Source organism: Notothenia coriiceps, unplaced genomic scaffold, assembly GCF_000735185.1.
Source record: "Notothenia coriiceps isolate Sejong01 unplaced genomic scaffold, NC01 NC01_scaffold00034473, whole genome shotgun sequence".
Taxonomy (NCBI): Eukaryota; Metazoa; Chordata; class Actinopteri; order Perciformes; family Nototheniidae; genus Notothenia; species Notothenia coriiceps.
The window spans coordinates 57,830-79,187 of record NW_011367174.1 but is presented as its reverse complement, the minus strand read 5'-3'; the positions used below and the strand labels follow the sequence as shown (position 1 = coordinate 79,187).

The window sequence follows — 21,358 nt, the reverse complement described above, 5'->3', positions numbered from 1 at the left end:
AGGTTTTAAAGGTCTTGGGCAGCACATGTTTTACCTAAACAGCTTGCTAATTATTTTCCATATAAAACACTTTTTTCCCTCTCTTTCTCTTCCACATATAGTGGAAACTGTTGTCTCTGCCATCATGTTTCCTACACAGTAAATCTTGTAGTCTTCATGCGACTCATTGACTGCAAAAAGACCAGTGAGGTCTGTAAGCTGCAGACAGGATGTAGGATTCATTGTTGAGTTGGAGCAGAACAATGCTTGGAAGGATATCCTCTCATTTCCATGGTCACCTAGGGTGCTCATAAAGCGTGGCTTGCTCAGAGAAATGAGTCTTGGGGCTCCCACTTGTCCTCCGTTCCTCACCCACACACCCCCACCCCCTGCTACGCTAAATTAGCACTGCCCATCTTCTCCCTCATGCTCCCTCTCTCTTTCTCTTCCCTGCGCTCACTACATCTCTCTCATTCACTCCTGAAGTTACAGAGGAGAGGAACAAGAGGAGGTGTCAGCTGACTGGCGCCTTCCAATTCGATAAGTTCTGATGGAAGTGTTTAGCAGCTGTAAGATCACATTTATCCTGAAGGAGGCAGAGAGCAGGGCGCTGGAGCGGAGGCTGTGCAGCGCGGCTATGCACCGGTAAGAGGGGATGATAAGAGGGGACTCTTAACCATGGACGAGTCCAGCATTCTGAGGAGACGTGGGTTACAGGTAGGCGAACAAATGTGCCGTGTGGAGCTGTGTCGGAGCTGCAGGGTGACTTTGTACCGCGCAGTATGTATGCATGGCTTGTTCATCTCCTGTGTTGCTCTTTGAACAGAACACAGTTAGTACTTTGAGACCTTTTTGGCAGTGCAGGGTGAGCAACATGCTGGCTCTGCTGGAGATGTGGAGGGTGTTCATGTACTAAATAGGTTTATTAGGATATTCAGGTTCTAACAGGTGATGGAAAACAGGCTTTTTTAATCTTCAAAATGTTATTTGTCTTTTTACGTATTTGGAAATGAATATTTGTGTCCAGACTGTGTTACTTTTTAAAACCGCCTCAAATCATTTGTCACATTGAATTAGTGTTGGCTCTCGGCAGAGGGACTGCGAGGTATACTTATGGAGATAAATTGTTTGTTTGGGAAAAGTGTTTTGTTTTCTTAATTGACTTTTTAGTGAGGCTTTCACCTTTTTTTCAGAAAATCCTGATTGAGTTATAAGCTCAGTTCAGGACAGTGCTAACAATTGATGTAATTAATCGAATTAGTTCTGCCGTCACTCAGCTGTAACGTGAGATATATTGTAAACGCAGGTGGAAAGGGAGGACAGAGTGTTCTGAAATAGGAAATTGCTTGTTCTTTTACACCACATGTTGTATCTTTTTTTAATCCGAGACCTTTCTGACATTAATCATTTCCTCCAGCCGAGCTGACAAACTCTGCAGTACGTAGGTGTTACAGTAAACCTTCAATTGGACTGGATTTATAATTAAGCGTACTCTAGTTTGTGCCACTCGCAGAGTAATTGACCAAGCAAGCCTTTTTTAAATTCAGCTCAAACTACTGCATGTGTTTTGAATCACAAACTCGGTGCGTCATTTGTTTTAATTAGGCTTCACTCTGGCAATGGAAGTGCTTTTGTGTTCCTTCATTCATTTCATAATTAACTAAGGTGAGTTTTACTTGTTTCAGAACACATTTTTCATCAGCAATGTTTTATTTATTTAGCTGTCAAGGCAATCTATTGAGCCTAGTGTTTTACTTTCATTTTCACAGATTTAGTGGCAATATGTTCCTCTGTGATTATGCATCTTTCTAAAAAAAAAAGAATCTGAAATTCTAATTCATGCTCTTTGAATTGTATTTTTGATATTAATGGGTTCCTCTGTAGAAATTAATAACATTTTTGTAATTGTGTTTTTCAAATGGTTCCAAACAGTAATTGTGTGCACTGATGCCCTAATCTCTCTTTTCTTTGTTGGACACCACCTCCTCTCATGCTCTCCCTCTCTCTCCTCCACACAAGGCTTCTTTATTTGCGCACACACACACGCACGCACGCAAGCACACACGCACACACCAGCTAAACCAAGCACAACAGCCGCTCCTGTTATTAGGCTTTCTGTAAGCGCTCTAACTTTCACATTCAAAAGGAAACACGTTTGTCAGGCAAATGAATGAAGCCGGTTTAGCTCAACAGTTTGCTATTCATTCTGCGACCAGGAAGGGATGACATCATTGGAGTCAGACCTTGTTTATGTTGTGGAGGGGAACAACCGGACTATTTACAGTGCAGAGGATGTCTGTGCTTTTAGCCTCCAGGGAAATACGTTGACATATTTTAATGTAACATTTGCTGCTTGGCGTTGTTGACAAATAAGTATTCTTGTAACAGTCAACAAACGCTGATAGGTTCAGTGATTTATCTTCTTTTGAAACTTGATAGTCTGAAAAATGTGCCTCTTCAATTTCAAAGCGATCAATCTTCTCCTTAAACTATTTGAAACACATTTTTCACAAATCTCCAAGGAATCCTTTAATGTGATATCAAAACATCCTCACATTTCTATCTTCAAAGTGTGTTTACTTTCTTCATTATGAGATTGAGTAAAGCTTTGCAGCAGCATTCACAAAAATATCCAATATTTATAAAATGAAACCTACAATATGGCCAACAATCAATTTAGAACACTGTTACACTGGAAAAATGCTGTGTGTGGAATAGAAAAGTGGTGATCTTATGTAAGAAAATGTCAAAACTCTCTGACGTGTTCATGTTGATTGCATAGTGAATGTAACTGTGCAGATATCTTTTCAGACAGAAAATAACTGTGGCATCTTCCAACCAACAATACACAGGAGAGTTATTGTTTCCCTGTTTCAGATGCGTTCATGGGTTCTGGATCGATTGGTTAGCTAATATTGTTCACTTCATCTCAGACTATTGTCTGCTTTACTGGATGATTTTAAAATGATGTTTTGCTCGCTGGTATTTCTTTGATCAACTTTAACTCAGAAATGTCTCACTACATCTATGGGCAGTCTTACAAGCACCTCTGCTCTCCACTTTTATCACATCTTTGCTTAAGATGATATTCCCTTTAGTTTACTTTTTATTGTTTTGTCTCTATTCTCATAAGGTTTTTTACTCTGGTTTGTAAAGCATATACCCACCATGTTCCCTCATTATGTAGAGTTTGTAGGATTTTATATAGATTTGAACGATGCCTATACAGTAGCATGTCTTTCACCCTAATTAGGAGCAGCCAGCCAGAAATAACTACATTGTGAGTTTTACTGTACTTCTGGTATCAAACACTGAGGAGTGAGCCTCTGAAGAGCCGTTTGTGTGAAGTGGCATGAGCCAGATGGGAAGATGTAGCCTGGCTGATAGAAACGTGATGGTCCAGCAGGAGAAAGGCCATTTATTTTCACACTTTTGCTCTTTTCATTAGGGTTGGCCTATAAATCATGTTGATATAACCACAACTGTGGGTTAAAGCCTTGGTTGTATCATGTTCTGTCAGTATTGTTAGTGGTTTTAGTAGCATTTCTTAATCTTGTGTTTTCTTTTTGCTACACATGTCCTTGCTATTATACAGCTTGTTGTATGCAGTGATTCCTGTCACTGAAGTTTTCTTTTTTTCCCGAGTCTTCACAGTACCTCCTGTTTCCACTTTAGTAGTTTCCAGTCCTGTCATCTCCAGCTGTTCATCCCTTCTGTCGTCTGACTTTATCATCACTTCTGTCATTTGCATTTGCTCCTGTCCAACATGAACCGACAGCAGTGAGTGGAGACATCAGTTAGATAGATGCAAAAGCAAGTTACTTTGTAAAGTATACATATGCCATTTATATCTATTAACAACTGGTGGTGAATGTGAACAAGACAATATGCGCAACAGCAATAAAATGTGTGCAACACGGATAGACAGTAATATATAAACAAAACATTTTGGCAAATCCTGGGAGCAGTTTTGTGAATTTGTTTCTAGTTGGATGGAGCCTGTGCCAACTTGTAAACTGTAGTTATCAGAAGAAGTTAGACAGTTGTGAATATCTTGAATCAATTATGTTAGCTTTAAGAGCCCATTATCATGACGTTAAAAGGAACTCCTTATTAAAAAAACAAGTGATCATCAACTTGGCAGGACATTATGCCCTGCGCCAGCCTTTTAAAGAGTTTCCTTTTAACAACATTGCATGAAGATGTTGGATGTCAGAAATGCTTAAGCCACTGATTAAGCATTTCTGACATCTAACATCTTGCTACGAGGAGCAATGAGTGGATGCCAACACATTGAATCAGCAAAGCTCTCTAACTGTGTTTGTGTGCTTTACTGTTGAGTCTCCCCCTGTTGGCTCGCAAATCAATATTTCTCAGGTCGAGNTCAAACGACTCTTACTGTCCCCCTTTAAAGAGTCCGACAACTGGAGCCGGGAAAACTGCTCCTTGACACAGACGCCAACAGAGCAGTGCAATTCTGTGTAACCCATCAGCGGGCGGCGCCAAAGACCTTTCGATCAGTCTTATGGCTAACCTTCAGCCAAGGTAGGTTTATGAGAAAAACTCACACATTCATCACATTAACCTTTACCGGGCAGGATGATATCATGATCCTGACGCCATTTTAAAGAATCTCTATCACCAAGGCAGTGAAATGTTGATACTTACAGTGATCCATGTATAGAAATACGCTTTTGTTATCATCTGTTCATTCAGATTGATGCCCGAAAGGAGAAGCTGTCCCTCGCAAAGACAGAGTTGAAACAGGCCAAGAAGGAAGCCAAGACCAAAAGCAGCCAAGAACCCAAACTGCAGCCGTAAGTGTCCCAAAGGTTCTGAAAGAGCAGCAAAATATGGAGATTAAAGCTCCCATGTCCTGCTTTTCCGGTTATTACCCGTCCCCTTGTGTGTTATGAAGGTTTTTCTGCATGTAAACGGTCTGCAGAGTCAAAACCCTCAAAGTACACCCTGTAGCGAGTAAAACTCTAACACAGAAAATACCTCCCCAAAACGCCTCGTTGGAGATACGTCACTCATCCATTTGATTCGTCCGGGTAACTCATGATGTCATGCGTTACCTGGAACCAAATGGACCAATCCGCGGAGCCGTTACGTTACGTCCGCGGAGCCGTTACGTTAAGCCCCCGCTGATTGGTCCAAATTGACCAATCCACGGACTTCCTCACACACACACTCAGTGCAGGCAGCTCTGCTGATCTCTCCTCCCTGGCTGCAGGCTGATAACAGACAGTTGGGATCGCGGCGAAATTCTCTCTGCAGACCCATTCTCACAGCGTTTATCAACCTATAAACCTTTTTCTTACTCAATATCAAGCCACACTTATTGTTTTTACTACGGCTGTGACTTTGTGTGTGCTCAGGGTGAGTTTGGCTGTGTTTCGTTGTCGCTAAACAAGGAAACCACACCTCCACGGAGCTCAGCGCGATTCACAACGTCCCGACCAATCAGAGCACACTGTGCTCACAGGGAGGGTGGGGGCTGGAGCTATTGGAGCTACAACGAGCCGTTAAAGGCAGAGAGTGAAATTCAGTGAATACACGTAGTTTACAGAGATGCTGTATGAGAAACCAAAGTGATTTTGGAAAATTGCAAAATATAAATCTATTCTAGTAGACCTCAACAATGGAATTATGATCAGTGGAAATGGCCATGACATGGGACCTTTTAAATTCAGGTGATTAACTGTTAACAGGCTGTGTTGACTTGAGGTCAATGTATGCACTTTTTAGATCTTCAAACGGTTCTTTAATGTCCGTCTTCTTCCTATGGCATGTGTCGGGGGCAGATAACCAGCTTCATTGATTTAGTAGACCTCTCCTAATCTCCACACCAACACTTGAGGTTTCTCTTTGAAGCAGCATTTAGGTTAGATGAAGTGAACCTAATTATGAGTAAAGTCTTTAATTAGGAACTTTTTTTCAATCTCAATGCCTTTCCAAAGACATCTAAAGCATAAAACCATAGAACAGTGCTCTAATCTTTAATGATCGTATATGCAGTACATTTGAAGTCATATATTTAAAGTCTTAATAAAGCTCAAGCAGGGACGATTCCTTTGAGTTTAATGAATATTCAAATTATCTATTGAGTGCTTCACGCTGTCCTTATTCCTGTGTATAATACAATGAAAACGTTAGTCTCTGACTCCAGTCCTGCAGGTTTTCAGGCTTCGGATAAGTCAAGTTATTTTAAATATGAGCACACTGCTAATAGCATGTAAGCACGTCTGTTTCCAGTACAGCCCTCCCTGTCAAAAGGACATATAAATCAAGGTACTAAAGGCAACCATTTGCTGGGAGTTGCAAATACTGACTAAGTTTGGCTTCTTATTACAATGTAGTTTATTAGATCTGGTCAGCCATCCTAAAACATAACTGTGGCTGGCTTGATAATTACAGGATATCCTAACTGGAATCCAGATGCAATAGGAAAGATTAGGAGGATTTAAAATTGTTTGATGACATGTCTTGATATAGAATAGGGGTTTTCTTGCCAGTCAGCGGCAACCCAAAGTAAAACCAAGAACATTTGTGATCTTGGGATGTAGGAAAATCCAAAAATAAATCAAAGGGAATAATTAATGATCCATTACACATAGGCCTTTCACACGAGCAATACCGCAGCTTTGATGCGGCGTCGCTCAGATGAAATGTTGTTGCTAGAGGTCAGTAATTGACATTTACCCTGTGGCACAATAAACCATATCGAGTTCATCGTGTCAGAATAGTTTTCTCTGGAGCATTGGAAATATTACCGGATAAACAAATGATTCATCAGTGGTTTGTTTCCCTAACCGACAACTTTCAAAGATGAAAGGATTTCATGCAATTACTCTCAGTTTGTACTGCCCATTTGATGGCTTCTCAACTTCACAGGGATCATAACATCTAATGGAAATACCTGTATTTATGTTAAGCACTATTCTGACTTTGAAAAACACACAGCAGCGCTATTCATTTTAATTTAAATCCTAGATGAAAAAGTGATGTTAGTTTGTCATTTGTGCAAGTAATGCCCTGTAGCTTGCAACCTATCATCTTGACTATAACCCTTAAACTAGAAATGTAATTAAAAAAATGCAATGTTTGTATTTTGTTATTAATTGTTATTGAGTTTTAGAAGCCTTTTGAGAATATGCTGATCCAACCTAATCAAATTACTTTGTTGAAAAAAATGCCTTACCCAAAGCTTTAATAAAGGGTGTTTCACATACATTTGTATATAAAGTAATTCAACGGTAAATAGAATTAATTTAGCATTTTGTATTCTTAACACTCTAAACTAAAAAGCCAGCTTTCATCTTTTCATCATCCTTATCAGTAGCGATAAACATTAACACCCACACACAAACACAGACCGTTGTGCCCCCCCAGGAGCAATTTGGGGTTCAGTATCTTGCCCAAGGACCTCTAACATCTAGACTACTGTGGCCAGGAATTGAACCATCAACCTTCCAATTGGTGGACAACTGCCTCAGCCATTTTAACACATACAAATAAAAATATCTATAATTCAAATATGTGAAAATGTAAGTAAGAGTATATTTTCTACATATACAAAACAAGAATGTACAAAGCATGCTGTTCTCTCATTGCATTAATGTCTCCCTCCGGTCTCGGCTGTTGATATGGACGCAGCATGACTCACACACTGTGACCATGACATTGACACACAGCTCAGGCTCCACTCTGAATCTGAGCACATGAAGAGAAATGTCTCTAAGGGATGATGAGAGGTGAATTCTACTCATAAAAGGGAGAAATATATTTTTTCCCCTACCTCCCTGCTAATAATACCAGAAGGTAATACCGCAGCCTTGTGATAATCACACTTTAATATTGTGTTAAAAAGACTGAACAGGAAACCGTGATTCTCAAAAGGATAACATTTTCAAATGGTAATGCTGCAGTTCATTGTTTTGTGTGAATCCCTTGTGCATGTGGAAGCATTCTGAATCCAAAGTAGGTTAGTAATATTGTCTTATCCTCATGTTTATATGAAATTTTTCTTAGTTTCTATAAGCTCAGTGTTTGGCTTTTCTTACTGAGAGAGCTATCTAAAGGTGTCAAGCATCATAAACATAAATAAGTAAGTCATACACATACACAAGACATACTATTACCATTTTCCAGAGGAAGTAATTGATTTCACATGTGTCTTTTCAATAAAGGGTTTTTTACACATGTTTTTGCACTCAAATTGTCCTTATTATAGACTTTAACACAGTTCTTTGGGGTGTTGGGGTCGTTGCATATCCCAGCAGTGTAAGTCATTCCCTGCTGGTAATTAGTGTTGTGTGAGCTGTGGTCATGTCTCCCACTGAAAGTCTCTGCCCTTGGTCCTCTGTAGGCAGCAGGGGGAGGCAGACATTAAGCCCTAATTGATAGCAAAGGGAGAGTGGGGCTTAGCCCTTTTTCTGCTGACGGGAGCAGCCAATACATATCAAGTCAATGGAGAGACAAAGGACCTCGCCCTTATCAGGTTATTAGACAATGAAATGTCTAATGAAATCACTGGGAGTTGTAGTCCCTAAACAAAACTGATCCAAAGCTTGGTTATTTATCAGTGCACCCTTTACAGCAAGAGGACAGACAGGGTAGCTTTGTAATTGCTGATAAAACTGAGTACAGGGACATGTCGGATAAAACCACCTGATTCTTTACAGGAAACTACTGTAATTAAACAAAGAGTTGTGTTAACTCTCATGAGGACATAACAGTCTGTACACGGTGTGCTGGTCTGTCACTCTGGCTGATGTTGGTCCTCAGATTGAATGCCTTTCCTTGTGGCACTGAGGAATCAATAGATGCTGCAGCAGTCGTTTTTCTATTTACGAATTTGTTCCTGAAAGCTTTTAGAAAAAGGTGTTCTTTGGGGTGTTAAAATGATATTTATTTGTATGTGAAAAAGCTGAACAATGAATAATCCTTTTAAGCAACAAGGAACAAATAATCCCTCAGGAAATCAATGAGGCCATTGATGGGGATTTCTGTGCTTCAGTACAAAAATAAAGCCTGACCTCTGCTTACTCTGACTTCAATAGGAGACTTCAGCAGCATTTTTACAGTGTTGTCTTTAACTAAAGACATCAAAAGACCTATGCATGTATCAGGTTTCATTAGTTGGATCTGTATTTCCATAGCTTCCCGAAGCCTTCATGTTCATTTTTTATGGGAAATAAGTGTTTTTAATTGATATGCTTTCTTTCACACCTGCTCTGTGATCTCTTTCCACATAGTGGCTGTCTATGAGGCTGTAGCGCAGCAGCAGCAGGATGGGACGCTGTTTGTTGTTTTAAACAGGACCTCAATCTCTTCCTCAGTTATAACTTTCATTATTTTAGGTAGTATTTTTTTGAGTTTCTGGGTAAAAAGAAATTACTACAATAATAAAAAGACTAGCTGATTTCAATGTTTAAAAATAAAGATATGGGATTTATCATCATGTTTTCAATGGCATATCTTTTATGAAGTGACATCCTCTGTTAGTGCCGGCGGGCTGCATATCAGAATAAAGGATGTATTATTCAAAGTTTATATTAAAGTTTTGAATGATTGTCTTACCACTCTTTTTTTCTTTTTACAGAAAGAGCTGAGTCTTCCACGAAGAGGCAGTTTGTGAGTATCAAGTTATGTTGTTTATACACATGTTGCTTAGAATTCAGTGGGTTAACGTGTATACATCAAATAGGCTAATTAAGCAATAGCTCACGACAGGCCATGGTATATGCTCATTATATCACAGCTAAGGGGCGTGGTTCGGCCCGACGCGTAACGGAAGAAATTTAAATATATTTATAAAACTAACAAGTCAAATCAAGCAATCTGATTGGTCGATAGCGTTTTTGCGGACCTCTTTGATTACAGATTTGAAAACATCGTTGCTTGCTTTAAAATTAGCACAATTCATTATGTTAAACCTTCGAAAGTATCGAAGCAGTATCCCTGCCCTAATGCCAAAGGAACTGCACACTGAATATGTTTTGCCATTTGATGTCCATGTCTGGACCGCTGCGTAAAAGGAGGGCTTCTGCCGCTGCAGTTTGCTTTTCAGCCCAACGGTATACTGTTTTTCTCAGACACGGAGGGATACTGACTTGTTGTGAAAAGTAACTTACAATTCTACGGATTGTAACAAACAGATTGCTTGATTTGACTTGTCCGTTTTATAATGTTCATTATAAAACGGACAAGTCAAATCAAGCAATCTGATAGCAACCACCTCACACTAAGTTTTTGTGCAGAAGGCAACGGAGGGACTATTTTATTTTGAACAGGCCGTGGTATATGCTCATTATATCACAGCTAAGGGGGTTGTCGACCCTCCGCTTCGCGTCGGGCCGAACCACGCCCCTTAGCTGTGATATAATGAGCATATACCACGGCCTGTTCAAAATAAAATAGTCCCTNTGTGACATCATCCGCAGGAGCTCTATACTGAGCGTATACCATGGGTAGAATTGTAAGTTACTTTTCACAACAAGTCAGTATCCCTCCGCGTCTACGAAAAACAGTATACCGATGGGCTGAAATGCAAACTGCCTCCGCTTCGCGTCGGGCCGAACCACGCCCCTTAGCTGTGATATAATGAGCATATACCACGGCCTGTCGTGACCTATTGCTTAAATAACCTCCACTTGTCACAATAACCAGTACATTGGTAGGGCAGATAATAAGCTCAAATTGGAATGAAGGTTTATGTGTTAAATATAAGGTTTTTAAACATTTCATCTTAGATGTACGCTGCCAATAATATAAATACACATTAATAATTGTATTGAGCAGTAGGGCTGCATCATATATTTGAAATGAATATGATCATGTACATATTTATCTGATCACTTAAAAATAGAAAAGATGAACATAAAATAATCAAACTGATGTTCATAGTTGTTTCTCTTCAAACACTACCCATACAAAAAATGGTTTAATTTGAGATGAGAATTTAGATTCATAAACCAAGACTTTGTACTCATGTTCATGCATGAGTTGGCTTTTCAGTTTAAAGGCGTCAATGAATCACTTTTAACGACCTAAATGGTCTTGTGCTCCTATCAGGTGTGATGACTTTGTGATGATATATAAACTATTAGTTTCATAATTAGTCTAACCTGCATCATTAACACATCACAGTCCTTCTCTGAAATAGCCACATAACTAACATGGACGTGACTCTGAAAAGGTTTCTGTTGTTATCATGCGCTTCACATCATCTGCAGTTTGATGGATGTACCTCTGCGTTCAGTCAGTGGGAGAAAACGAAAAAGTGATGTAAATTAGCTTATGAATAAGCAAAATGCAATTTAGTTAGACTTAGTATTCATTTTTAAATTAGCTAAACACTTAACAGTTTTTGTTATATTTTGGGAAATGGATGTTATAATACTTAATTTGCTTATGGAGATTGATAATTATGTAGGGATGACTATACGTGAACAAGAACTGAATGTGTGTGCAGCCTTCACCTGTTGGCCTGTTTTCTGCTGAAATGCATTTGTGAGCTTCTAAGATGTATGTATTTTCATCTACATCTTTTATGAGTCATGTTAAGATGTTCGTTTACACAATGGTTCAGTGTAGGATCGCAGAATAATTTCCATCTTTCAAATATTGCTGGATGAATATGATCTACTTGACATTTTAATTAGTTGCTCCAAGGATCAAAAAGTGGATTGATTTGCTTTTTATTCCAGCATAATTTTTGGAAGCAGAGTTCTTTTTTTAGGGTGAAATACATCATTCATATGATAGTCAATTTGTTATGAGAAAAAGAAGATGGGTTTAATGAAATGAGCTGTCCTCAGGCTTGTTGGTCAGATGTCTCTTCAGTACATGATAGTTTGACTGTTGATTCTCCAGATGAAACAGCTTTTAAGCCAGGTGAGGGCATAACAGACTTCCTGGGTATTGATTTTTGGTTTAGTTTGCTATATTTTATGGTGGAAGAGAAAGATTTACCCATGACGCCTTGCTGCTCTAGCTCACACCTCAGCAGAGGGGGCACCTACTGTAATAGAGGTGAGCCATTACCAACTACATCGATTTATATTTATAGCGCTGCGCTGCAGCCTCTGGTGACCTTGGTAACCATAGTAATGGTGTTTGAATATCACAAAGTTGGTATAATGCTTAAAGTGAATCATAATTACATTTAGTTTAATTAAAAGCCTATGAGGTTTGGACTAATTTGTCACATTTGAAATGAAACCATATTTTGTAAGATGGGTATATTTGCATTTCTTGATTGGTATTAATGCTTCAATCTGAGCTGATTTAAATGTGTTAGACAGGGTGTGTGACAGATGGGGGAGCAGGGTAGGGAATAAGGTAAAGTCGGTTTACAGCTTACCTTTATTTATATTCTAATCACGAAAAGAAATACACGAAAAAGCGGTGTCGGAACTTGGATCCTTTACTTAAATAAAAGTACAAGTAAAGTTCCTGATTTCAAATTTGTACTTAAGTTGACGTACAAAAGAAAAAAAGTATGATATTTGCCTCTGAAATGTAGTGGAGTAAAAGTATAAAGTAGCATTAATTGGAAGTAAATGTTTCACCACTGTGAACAAATAAAGTATGTCGGACCATTGTTTTTTTTCTGTTACTTAAGTCTAAGAGTGGTTTTGCTTTGACAGATAGCCAGCTACTAAACATGTAAAGAAATTAAAATAGCAGTTCATTACCAGTTATCCTTTTCCACAAACTCTTTACATCTTTGTGGTGGGCATTTATTATGGTCATTTATTTTCCACAGTCACAGCAGTGACGGGTGTATCTTTTAGACTATTTTAATATGTGGTGTTGCTTTCAACATGAGTCATTCTACTGGTGTGATGACTGGAAAGTATTTATAGGCTGATCTTAATATTAGAACTCTTTTGCTGGGTCCAATTTAATAACTTGAAATCAATCATTTGTACGCAACTCAAGCCACATTTTGGTTAGATTGTTATTCCTCAACTTCAAGCAAAACATCACAGCCTGCTGCAGTTTCAAAAAAGCTGTTGTGCTGCCTAATTATATTAGCTGCTTTGCCATGCAATAGGATATTTATATATAAAGAGGAATTGTTTACTGTAGATTCTGTTACTTGTTAGGGTGAGAGTAAATTCAACAGATGCTGTCAGCCACACTACATGAACTTGATCTCTGCACATAAAGTTGTTTTCAGAGGATAGACATTTACTGAGATTTATGAGTGTAAGTTTTACAGTTGCAGTCCTCCTGAAGCTGGAGATATGAACAGCGTTTTCTTATATAAAATATATATTGAGTCTGGGACTTTTTGGCAGCATATGTTGTTGCAGAATTGATTAGCGATCAACATAAACTCCTGTGTTGTGCCTCTGTGGTGATTCCATCTTTGCCTTCAATAGTTGGTCCTAGTCAAAGCTCTTCTGAGAGGAGGTTGCCTGCTCACCTCACATGCCCTCTCTATCCTTCTCATTCAATTATCATTTGTCAAGGTAACACAGAATACCATTTTTTTTTTAAAGCGCATTTTTTGATTTTTTAGATTAGTAACAGCCTCACAAGATAAATCTCTCCCTTAAAATCTGGTGCACTTCAGTTTTATTCATTGAAATCGAGCATAGGCTCAGTTTTCACATGTTGCAAAGGTTTGCCTTGCTGTGTAACCTTACGTTTTTACAAACACACACAAATGAACGTTTCAAATTTAAGGCTGCATCAATACATAGCTTTATATTATTTAATATTGGCAATCAATTCATCTATGGAGTAAATGAAAACATTTAAAAAGTGCTGCTTTTTTAAGATAATTATTTCTCAACTGTATTTCCACTCGGCTCCACAGAGCTTACCACCGTCTTTTTACTTAATGTTTTGTTTTTTCACATGCACTTTAATGTTTTGGTTTTGTGAGCGTTGAAACACTCAAACTGGACTTTGAACTAGTGGTAATGCTGGTCTGTATATGCTGGATAAATTAATAGGCAACTGTTTGCTTGCAATTTTCCCATGTCCACTTTTTAACTTAAAAAATAAGTCATTGTTGTGTTTAACCTGTTAAGCCCGGGAGCCCCGGGGGCGGGGGCTCCCGCAACATCTTGCAAGAAACAGCATCTGAGGCCTTCTTAACATTTAACAACCTATTAATGTGTCATACCCACTTAACGGGAAGAAACTCAGCACATAACTCACGGTAGAAATATTGTATACTTCATCGGATCTGCACAAACTAGATATATATGAAAGCTGAGCTTCCAGGCAAGCAGATACAACACACAACTTCACTTTAGAAGAAGATGAAAATACACTTTATTAATCCCTTACAGGGGCATTTCTTTCCCCACTCTGTTGTGTTTACACACATTACACACAAAGGGGAGGATATACATGCACAAACACAGAGGATATACATGCACATGCACAAACACAGAGGATATACATTCACACGCACAAACACATGCAGATAGGAGAGATGGCAGAGCAGAGAGGCTGCCAGGTACCCGGCGCCAAGGGAGCAGTTTCGAGGTTAGGTGCCTTGCTGAAGGGCACCTCGGCAGTGGCCTTGGCGGTGAACTGGGCCACTGCCGCCTCAAAACGGGGCCAAAACGGCAAATACGTCTTACCTTTGCTGTTTTCTAATCAAAAGTTGTGTTTAATGGCATTAAAACGCATATAAACACAGCTGAAGGTTAATCCAATGTCTCTGTGTCCCTTAGAAATGATTACTGATAATCCAGCTTTCAGAGCGTGACATAGCTTTCGGTTTGGGAAAACTGCGTGCGCATCACTCTCACTCCTCAATGGTGACGTGTAGGTGGATTTAGGAACTCCCTCTCGATTCTATTGGCTCTAACGGTTCAAAAGAGGTGTCAATCACCAACATTGACTAATGGGTTCCAGAGATATGGCAAATACACCCAAATGAGGTGTTTATTTTTTCTAAATCTCCCTAAAAAGGTCAAATGTCACTTGTTTTGCATCAATCTTGATACAGGGTACTTATTATATGTTATAGTTTGGATTCCTAAAGCTTTTAGTCTACCATCCCATCATTCAACGGTGGTTTTCACTATAAGTAATGGGAATGTCATTTTCGAGCCTGAGACCTGAAAAACAGGCTCAGGGCTTAACAGGTTAAAGCATTTTGCACTGCCCCCAAGTGGCCAAAAATGACTTTATAGAATGGAATGAATGCACTTCTGTGGCACTTTCTGTGTAACTAAAAGCAGTCCGCATGCAGTTTCTGAGAGAAGGATGTGGGCCTACTTCACCTGCATAAAAGTAGACCTGATTTCAGAGAAATAGAAGCTGAACACTAGAAACAGCTCTGCAGTGTGCGTTCTTCACACCACAGGAACAGTAACAGGTGATTCACCCAAAGCTGCAAATTACCAGCACAAAAATAAATCCAACAAATTAGCTACATATCTTTATTTGACTTTATTTTTTAAATATTGCATTGACATATGAAATGAATGTCTATCTGTTCTTTTAGTAAATACCAACCTCGTTGTGAGTCATTAACACATCTCTGTGTTGGCAGGAAATCTTATACCTTCACATTTAGAATCTGCACTGCACACTCTTTTATATCCTGTGTGCTGGTTTTAGTTATCATTTATTTATCCTTTTAAGCTAAAGCAAATGTTCTTGGATGTATACTGTAGATTTAAATTTTTTATATTTTTGCTGGACTGTGAAGCCGGCTGTATGAGAAGGCACTGAGTGTACCTCACAAACTGACTCCTCATTGTGAGATGCTTATATTCTATCGTAGTTCAACGGAAAACCTGATTTCATCAAAATGTAGTTATTATGGTGCAGTTAAAATGATTGAGACTGTATGATAAAGAAAAGAGGATCAATACGACTGTAATGCCTGTTCGTTTAAGATGAAGCTCAAGCCAGGAGAGGGTTAGCTTAGCAAAAAGGCTGGAAACTGATGAAAACAGCAAGACTGTCTTTTACCAAATGTAACAGCTAAAAGGCAGGTATTCTCTAGCAGGTCAAACTTAAACGATGCAATTTCCCTTTTAAAAAAATGCCTGAATTTGTAGACTTATGGCATACAAATGTGTTTATTCCTTTATTCAACCCTTTCACTCCACTTCCTATTCCAATATATCTTTGTTTAGGGCATAGGGCATTATAGCCCCCTGAAAATGCTTGAGTTATGTCTCTGTCTTTCAGAAAAGAGAGAAAAAGACCTCTTCTACCTTTTATGTGCTGACAGGAAGTCATGGGTCAGAGGTTTCAGTTTTTGCCAAACACAGGCTCTATACAATGTTATCATTTAACCTGGCTTCCTTTCGAGAATTACATTTATACTTACTTGCATTCAAGTAAAAGAGTCACAAGCTGCAAAATGGAAAATGTACCAGAGTAAAAAGATGAATGACATGGAAAAATCTGTGTGAAAATGCCTGAAAATTACAGGCAACTTAGTATACTTGAAGTATTTAGCTGACTCTTGACCTGCTTTACTTTATCTACAACCTGCATCTTCTTATGCTCTAGTTCCTTCCTGCCTTGTCTTGCAGTTCTGTGGTTAACAGTGTCATCTGCAGTGGGTCTTTGCTCCTCAAAAACGTTCACCGTAATAAATAATTCATGGTAAACTGGATGAATGAGTGAGGCAGCAGCTAAGTGCGTGGTCTGCTTTCTATACTGCTGCCATCATTACAGGTTAAACAAAAGCATCCTCAAACAGCAGTTATTGTAGCTGACTCATTGCAAACACTACACATTTTTTTGTTGTGTATTTTTATTCTACAGTGTGTTGAAAATAATCTGAATAAGCCTCCTCTTGTCATGCAATATTTCATCCACAATACATGTAACAGAATTGCATTATGGGGGATTTTACTGACGATGAGCAGTAGCCTTCGGGTTTTTTTAAATGCCTGCAGGGGCTAGGTCACTCTGCTGTCATCGTGCTTAACAACTTTACCGAATTCTTTGACTTCCCGTCACAGCCAACATTCACATGCCTCTTACAGAATCCATGCTCCTACCTGCCTGCAAAGATTAGATGTTTTAAACTAAGAAATCACTGCAACATGCATGTTTTACTTCCTCCTCTTTATTTGATTTGAATGACTAGTCGAATAAAAAGGATAGAAGCCATGTGTGAGTGCATTCCTCCGTGCAGACTGACGTAGACTGGCAGGTCGTGGTGCATTATGTTTTTCTTTCCAAGATGACATCATCCCCGTGGTTGTGGTGACATTGCATCTGCACGCCTCGTGTTAGCATCTGCCAAGGTGACTGCGTGTTAAGAGGTGCGGACAAAATGTGGATTTAATTTATTGCATCTATATCTGCTACGTAGCAAGTCACCAGCTGGTGGAGGAATTGTGCTTGGGTGGAAGTGGAGGAGGGGGGGGGGAATATGTGCATGCATTTGTGAAGAAGCAGGGGGCGTGTATTAGGGGAGGGATATTGTCCTGCCTCCATGCCCTCCGCAGGCAACTGAGGATCTTATTTGACAGCTTCAAGGTGGGAAGTGGATAGACAAAAACAAGAACCGTAGCCCCCATTTTTTTTTTAACCCCCTCCCTTTTTTGGGGGGGAGAAAAATCCAATCATCGCACTGTGGTGGCTGGGTTTGGCTCTTTGTCAGTGCAGGGGGGGCGGGAGGCAAGGCAGGCAGTGTGAATGCATATCATGACCACAATAGAGCAAACGAGCACAGTTCAGCCATGAAAGCCCAGCGGGAGAGGCTGAGAATTCCAGGGCTGACGCTAGAGTGAGTATTTTCCTCCGTTATCCTAGCAGAGAGGCAGCTCCTCTGCAGTGTGTCGCTCCATCTGTCTCTGTGTCATAATTGTTGCTTACCTTCACTGTTGCTTGTGCAGCGTTAGCATTAGCAGAAGCAGCAGCAGCAACAGCATCTGCAGCAGGAAGTCTAATGTCAAATCTTTCACAGCTAGTCAACAGAGGTGTGTGTGTGTGTGTGTGTGTGTGTGTGTGTGTGTGTGTGTGTGTGTGTGTGTGTGTGTGTGTGTGTGTGTGTGTGTACATTTATATTTTCATGCAGGTGTGTGATAACATGTTATGTCAAGGAGTGCCGCAGATGCACGACATGCTTTCTTTGCTAGGGTCACACACTCACATATACAGTGCACATGTGAGCAACACACACATTATCATAACACTCCTATGATGATTGGAAGTGTTTGTTGAATGTGATGAATAAGGCGAAGATCTGTGTGTTTACACGGCAGGTTCCCCTTTTATCCAAGCTAGTCATTTGATATGTTCTTTTTATTTAGGTCAATAAGGTATTTGTTATGGTTCCCTCTATTTGAATGCACAATTGGATTGATAAGTGACTGTTAAATCTGCTTTAAAAATACTCTTTCCATGCAGATTTTATACGTACAGATATATATTTTTTCTAATTATTCCAACATTGTCATGAAAAAACCAAAACCCCAAATTCTGTCTCTCATTACTTTCTGACGTTCTCAGCTCCAAGCCCATTGGTTCCTACTGAAGATGAGTCACAAGTGAAAACTTTGGCTTTTAAGAGGTAATGTTCTTGAAACAGCTGGCCACTGTATTTTGTATCAAACAATACCCAAACAGAAGAAGAATAACAAACAGTCAGGCTTTAAATTAATAAACAATATCTGTAAGTAGGATGCAGTCATCGTTTGTTTTGGTCTTTTTATCGAGTGTCTTAACATAAGAGAAATATAGAAAAATATGCAGGTTTATTATTCTAAAAGTGTATTATGGTCTGCCACTGCAGTAAAAGTTACTCACCTCTATATGACCTAAGGCTCTGCAATGCATCTGTTTAGTTTAAATAGTGTTCAATCCATGATATAGGTAAAGGAAGGTCTTCCTGTATGACTTAAATCACAGAAAATATATATATTCACCTTATTACAAAAAATAATTACTAAAGAATGTGAAATTAGGTTAATCTGTAACTTCCTCTATAGTCTTTGGCCTTTGAGAACACGCGCTTGGCTTTGATTTGAATCTTATTTGAAGCAACTTAGGGGTAGAGACATATTAAACTGTGCATACATGCCACGGGAACCTGCTCTTCAAACACAATGTTGGTTCATGTGACAGGAATCATCACTCATCATGATGATGATGATGATGCTGCTGTCTTCATCTGGGCACGTGTCAGAGCTGTGGGGGGGTTTCTGTCCTGTGTGTGATAAAAGGCAACTATTCACTCCATTCCATTTAACTTACAGCCTAACACCCCGAAGCTTGAGTCCCACTCCCACTAGCCCCTGCAGTCCGTGCAGTCCGCTGCACGCATTTCATTTTTGGAGGTAAGCACTCTTCAACCGTGCCTATGTTGTTTTGAAAGGCCTGTTAGTGCATGTTTGAGTCAGTTTTGTCATCATGCGTCACAAGACTGGAAGTGCACATTCATTTTCCCCCTCCGAAAATCATCTGCCATTGAAATGACATTGAAAGAGGAGGACACAGTGCTTATATAATGTTGATGGTGTCCCCCCTCCCCCCATCTTGGCCCTCTCTGTTCTGAGGTTTATGCTCCTCTTTCATGTGCTAAGTAGGATTTGTGGCATTTGCAATACATCAAAGTGAAGAATTGTCTCAATCGGCTTGAATCCCAGCTGGATTGATTCATTTAGGAGTTAGAGTATTGAAAATGGTTAAATCTAGTTTTAGTTATCTCCGTAATGGTTTGCTATGGAGGATTATATCTTGGATAGTATATGATTAGTTTTAATAAATCTGTATGCTGGTACCTTCAGATTATTTTATGAACATCAAGACTTTTATCCTTTCTGAAAAGATGATTTCTTTAGCGGGTTAATGAACCTGTGGTGTGTGAAATAGCACGTCCTCTCTTTGAACTACATTTCATCCGACAAGAAGCTCTGATTCTGTCCTTTTATTCAGGGACAAGCCTTTTTTCGAGGTAGCTGTTTCCAAAATTGAACCATCTGGTTGCTGCTCCATGTTGCCTAACTGGTGTTTATGTAATGGTTGGTTGCTTGGACATCATAGGCTCCAGAGGCCTGTACTACAAAGCTGGTTCAACCTAACCTGGATATGTTTGAGTTAGCCGGTTGGCCTAATCCAAAACATACGCTAAACTGTCCTACGACGCTGGCTATCAACTCGATCGCTCAAACCAGCCGTGTCCTGTCTAGTTAGGTGCGTGTTCACATGAAAGGGGTGGTATTTGGAGCATTCGACCAATCACAAACATGGACAAGCGTACTGACAGCGCAGCGCGTCATACTTCCTGAATGAAAAGTCAACTATAATATTAGACATATGAAGGAGTTAAACTTTAAACATCCATGACTTAAACACTGTATCCAGGATAAAAGCCTGCAAGGTGAATACAGCTGGTAAAAGAAAAAGTGTTTGAATGCGTACATTAACAGGTTTATGATATCACTGCCCCGTCTAAGACAGGAGTGGATTTGTCTCAAGTGTTTCGTCAACTTAATGTGTTTGTGACGAAGGTAACTTCAGCTTCACAATTGGTGTCAGAAGTGGGATTGACCAAGTGAGGAGGTGAGAGTGATGGAGGAACTGAGGGAGATGATGAGGTCACTCCTGCAGCTTCAGGTAGCCGGTGAGCAGCAATTTGCACGGGAAGAGGAACGGAGACTCCGGAGGCAAAGCGGCAGATTGGCTAGAGGCTCGACGGGCACTAACTCTGCTGCTGAGGCATCAAAGATCCTGGCGGAGAACCAGAAATTGATGTGGGAGCAGAAAGAGGAGATGCGCTTAGTGGAGGAGGCTCGTCTGATACGCCTGGAGGAGGAGAAGAAACTGGCAGAAGAGAAGATCCGTCAGGAGAGAGAGCGTCAGCAGATGGAGGAGCTGGAGAGACGGAAACAGAGACAGGCAGCGCTTGCGGCCCAGAAGGCCAGAAAGGAGGAAGAAGAATCGAGACGGGATGAGCTGGTAAAAATCCTGGAGGGGAATAACCGCAAGCTGAAGAGGGAACTTGAGCGAGCGGCCGCTAAGAAAATGGAGACGGTGAACCGCAGCCTACAGCGTCACCTGCAGCGCAGCACGGAGGAGAAGGAGGAGCGCGAGAGGGAGCTCATCAGCATGACGCAGCAGATGGCCACGCTGATGCTACTGCAGCGGTCCCGGGCGGATCCCGCTCAGCGGGAGAGGCCGCAGTCCTGGCTCTTTGAGAAGAGCGTAGAGATCCAGAACCTCAGGATGAATTATATGAAACCTCAGGAAACACCGGGCGGAGTGGAGACACATTGGAGGGGGGACAAGAATGGCCAGAAACGGTTAGACACACTGTGCTTCCTGGCATACTTGCCAAGCTTTAGACCTCAGAAATCGGGAGCATTTTTTTTGGGGTGGGTGGGGGGTGCTAGTGGATTACCGGGAGATGTTAGATTAACATGCT

The 21,358-nt window shown here is 40.2% G+C and overlaps 1 protein-coding gene and 1 long non-coding RNA gene across 6 annotated transcripts in view; both read left to right on the top strand.

Moving 5' to 3' along the window:
• Positions 1 to 566: 566 nt before the first annotated feature.
• mast4 (microtubule associated serine/threonine kinase family member 4) overlaps positions 567 to 21,358 on the top strand; it is a 58,662-nt gene continuing 37,870 nt past the window's right edge. For 3 of the 5 annotated variants that reach the window (XM_010790624.1, XM_010790623.1, XM_010790622.1), the window contains exons 1-2: positions 17,481 to 17,719; positions 19,191 to 19,271. In XM_010790624.1, the coding sequence (XP_010788926.1) occupies positions 17,673 to 17,719; positions 19,191 to 19,271 (128 nt within the window). In that variant the 5' untranslated portion in view covers positions 17,481 to 17,672. Of the gene's footprint in view, positions 697 to 9,586; positions 9,619 to 17,480; positions 17,720 to 19,190; positions 19,272 to 21,358 lie in introns of those variants that run through there. The other 2 variants (XM_010790625.1, XM_010790626.1) reach the window with 2 other exon arrangements.
• The window catches only part of LOC104962215 (uncharacterized), a 958-nt gene continuing 90 nt past the window's right edge, over positions 20,491 to 21,358 (top strand). The window contains exons 1-2 of the long non-coding RNA XR_800183.1: positions 20,491 to 20,502; positions 20,695 to 20,776. This is a non-coding gene — a long non-coding RNA (uncharacterized lncRNA). The remainder of the gene's footprint in view (positions 20,503 to 20,694; positions 20,777 to 21,358) is intronic.